This window comes from Hipposideros armiger, unplaced genomic scaffold, assembly GCF_001890085.2.
Source record: "Hipposideros armiger isolate ML-2016 unplaced genomic scaffold, ASM189008v1 scaffold_572, whole genome shotgun sequence".
In the NCBI taxonomy this organism is placed as follows: Eukaryota; Metazoa; Chordata; class Mammalia; order Chiroptera; family Hipposideridae; genus Hipposideros; species Hipposideros armiger.
The window spans coordinates 542,813-546,450 of NW_017731922.1; the positions used below are offsets into that span (position 1 = coordinate 542,813).

Consider the following 3,638-nt stretch of genomic DNA (forward strand, 5'->3'; position numbering starts at 1 on the left):
GTGCCAGAGTCCCAGGATGTCTCCAGGGAGCCCCCAGCTCACCTACCACAGCTGAGGGGCTGGGTAACCCTGCTTCCCTTGACGGGGTGCCCTGCCTAGCTGCTCACCTCATCCCCTGGAATTCCCCACGGAGACCCTGGCATTCACTCTGCCCAGGTCAGGTCTGGGTAGACAGGGGGATGTGCCAGGACTCCCCACCTGGCAGACCCATCCTCTCTAGGTGCCAGCTCCATGTGCTGAGGCTTACCTGACTGCTGCCTGCCTGCCAGCTGTCCCGCTGGGATCTGAGCAGCCACCTCCCTCAGGAAGTGGGTGGAAGTGGGAGGGTGTAGAGGAAGTTCTATAAGGGGGGGGCCCTGGTTTGCAATTGTGGGAGAGGGAACAGGAGGAGGGGCAGGTGGACATCAGAGCCGTCCTCTGCAGGGGAGACATGGCCCTGCTTCCCAGGGGCCACAGGTGAAGCACAGAGCTGCCAGGGACAGTGGAAAAGCTTGGACTCTACCTGTGGCGGTGGCCTGTCAGGGTCCACTGAGCACTCGCAGCTGTGCTGGAGGCAGGAGAGCCACAGTCCAGACGGCAGGCCAAGCCCCCAATGTTCCCCCAGTGGCTGGCAGGCTCAAGTGCCAACCCCTCGGCTGGGTCCTCCAGGGTGTGGGAGAAACTCCCTTGGAGTCTGCATGTCCCAGATAAGATGGCTGCTGTGCCAGCCCGAGCTGGCCTCCCACAGACTGCATGGAGCCCTTGGGCCAGGCAGCTTGGCTGGGGTCTGCTGTGGGTCTTCTGGGCCAAGCGGAGATCCAGCAAGGCCCACCCCTTGGATGGATGAGGTCTCCTGCCTCCCACACAGGGCTCTGCCTTTCACAGGCGGGAGCTACCAGATGGCCTTGGCTGTTCAGCAACAATGTAAGGAGCAGCACATGCTGGGGACCCAGTGACAAATCCAATCAACGCTGGCTAGAAGGTGAGAAGCACCATGGGAAAAGAGCAGGGGTGGGAGTCGGGGCTGAGCAATGAAGAAGGGAGGTAATTTCTGGGAATACAGTCAGGATGTTAAGCTGAGGCAGGGGTGACGCCCACAGGTTCGCCCTGGGCAAGGCTGCCCCCTGGTCTGAACATCCCCAGAGTCCTGGGCTGGGCCGCACGTTCATGAGTAAACACCAGGCCAGGAGGCCTTTTGCCTCGTCCTGGAGGAGCCTCACAGAGTCAGAGGGAGGAGGCAGGATCCGTCCAGGTCCAAAGAGTCTGGGGTAGAGGTGGAGGCACTGGGCTTAATCTTCCCAGTGCCAGCCAACCCCTCACCCAGCCAGCACTATGGGGCCAGAGTGTGTGTGGGTGGGGGACTGCCCTCTGGCTACAGCCCCATCCCAGCCACTGTGGCTTTGAGAAATCCCAGCGAGGAGGTGGGTGGGCCTTGGGGCAGGGAAGGGCAGCCCTGGACCCACCCAACAGTGACAGCAGGACAGTGGACTTTGGAGCCCCACAAATTTAGGCTCAGCCACAGGTCACTGGCCAAGTCTGAACTGGATTTCTTCATCTGTAAAATGGCCAGCAGCACAGGCCTCCCAAGTCTGCTAGCTAGGTTAAGAGCACAGCTTCCGGGGGTTAATGGGAGAAGGGCCCAGAGGTTGTGTTGTTGCTAAAAGATGCCTAAAAACCCTGCCATCCAGGGACATCACACACATACACTTTCACTCACATTCACAGATACACACATTCACATTCTAACACAACTCCCACTCGCACACACCTGCTCGCTCGGTCACACATTCCATCTCACTCAGTCTTGTCCTCACACCCACACCCACTCTCACGCACACTTCATAGTCACAGTCACATGTGCACTCTCAGAAACTCACGTGCATTCATTCATACATATGCACACTCAAGTTCACATTTCACACATTCACGCTTGCGCAGCCACACTCGCTCACAAGTCACATTCACTCACACACACTGTCCCAGTCGCACACAAACTTCCCCATTCCCAGACACTCGCACACTCGCTCGCTCGCACACTCCTCCGCCCCATTCCCGAGCCCGCAGGGATGAGGGCGGCGGGCGGGGCCGCCTCCGGGTGCCCGCCTCTCGCACACTGCTGGGGCAGGAGGGCTGGGTCCAGCGACAGAGGCCAGGGGGCGCGTCACGACTGCACGACCACACCCGGCCCGGGGTGGGGTGTGGGGGGGTGCCACGGGCAGGGGTGTGGCCCCGCACGCCCCGCCGCCCCGGCCCCCGCGTCCAGGCCCCGCTCTTCGCGGCCGGTCCGTAGCGACGCTGAGCCCCGCGCCCGGCGCCCCTCGCCGCCTACCGTGCTCAGCTGGGCCCCCATGGTGGCGCCGCACTGCGCTCGCTCAGCTGCCGCCGCCGCCGCCGCCGCCGAGACAGTCGGGCCGCCGCGCCCCGGGCCCGCCCCCGGCCGCGTCACCCTCGGAGGAGGGCGGAGCCCAGAGGGGCCCAGTCCGGGCGCGGGGGCGGGAGGCCGAGCTCTGGCCCCGCCCCGCCCGCGTCAGTTTGCGGAGAAACGGCGGTGAGTGGGATCCAGCTACCAGGCGCCCACGGCTGAGCACCGGCCTGCTGCGTGGCCTCGGGTGGGATTCTGGCCTTCTCTGGGCCTCTTTTGCCACCATAAAGGGAGGAAGGTGGCGCCCCCCCTTGGTGGCATCTAAAATAAAATCCGGAAACTTCCCCGCAGCCTCCAAGGCCTGCAGGAGCAGGCCCCGCCTGGCCTCAGATGGCGCCGCTGAGCGCGTTGCTGGGCCTCCAGGGGCATTCCTGTTCCTGACACCGCTCAGCTGGCCCTACCTCCAGGCCTTTGAACACGCCTTGCCCTCTCTCTGGAGCAACATCCCCAGCTGCCTCGGGGCCATGCTTGCTTGTCAGACGGGTATAACATCACGTTTCTCAACAAGGCCTGCCTGACCTATTCAGGCAGCCCCTGTGGTCTTCCTAGCTCTTAGTATCAAGCTGAAGTCATCCCCCTGGGGAATGAGGTGGCCCCAGCCCCACCCCAGTGCTCTTGGGGGCTCTCTGAGGGCACGACTCTGTTTTGAAGCGCCCTGCACACTTGGGGCCTAGCCCAGAACATAGCATATAGTAGGTACTCAAATACTAGTTGAATGAGTCAATTTGACAGTGGACACCTCCTCTGTGTAGTCCCATGCTGGCCCCAGGGGCACTTTCTGTCCTTGTCCTTCTGGAATGATGGTCTTGGACTCAGATATGAGTTCCTGGTAGTCTGACCAGCCGGCCTGCGGTGGGAGATGTGTTCCCGCAATGCGATGCAGGCCAGGCAGGGAACTGGGCAGAGCCTGGAGGTGGGAATGAGGGGGACAGATGCAGGGTCAGCAAGGCCAGAGGGTCTGATCCAGCCAGAGCTAGTGGTATGATGGGAGGTCAGGGTGAAGCAGTGTGGGGCTCCAGGTAGAGGGAACTGGGATGTGGGGGGATGTGGGAACTGGAGGATTTAGGTAGATAGTGACTGCTGCCTTAAAAGGGAACTGGGGACAGCGTGGAGGGAGTGACAGACAGAGAGGGATCTACCACCGTAGAATACAAGGGGAAATGAATGTACAGCAGATCAGGTAGGTATTATTTCAGGTGTAATGATCACAATTTTAATATTACAAAGGAAATAATCA

At 61.3% G+C, this 3,638-nt stretch overlaps 1 protein-coding gene across 1 annotated transcript in view; it reads right to left on the minus strand.

Annotated features, from left to right (window-relative positions):
- CYB5R3 (cytochrome b5 reductase 3) overlaps positions 1–3,638 on the minus strand; it is a 23,349-nt gene that overhangs the window by 14,813 nt on the left and 4,898 nt on the right. The window contains exon 2 of the mRNA XM_019623988.1: positions 2,309–2,426. Coding sequence (XP_019479533.1) covers positions 2,309–2,426 — 118 coding nt within the window. The remainder of the gene's footprint in view (positions 1–2,308; positions 2,427–3,638) is intronic.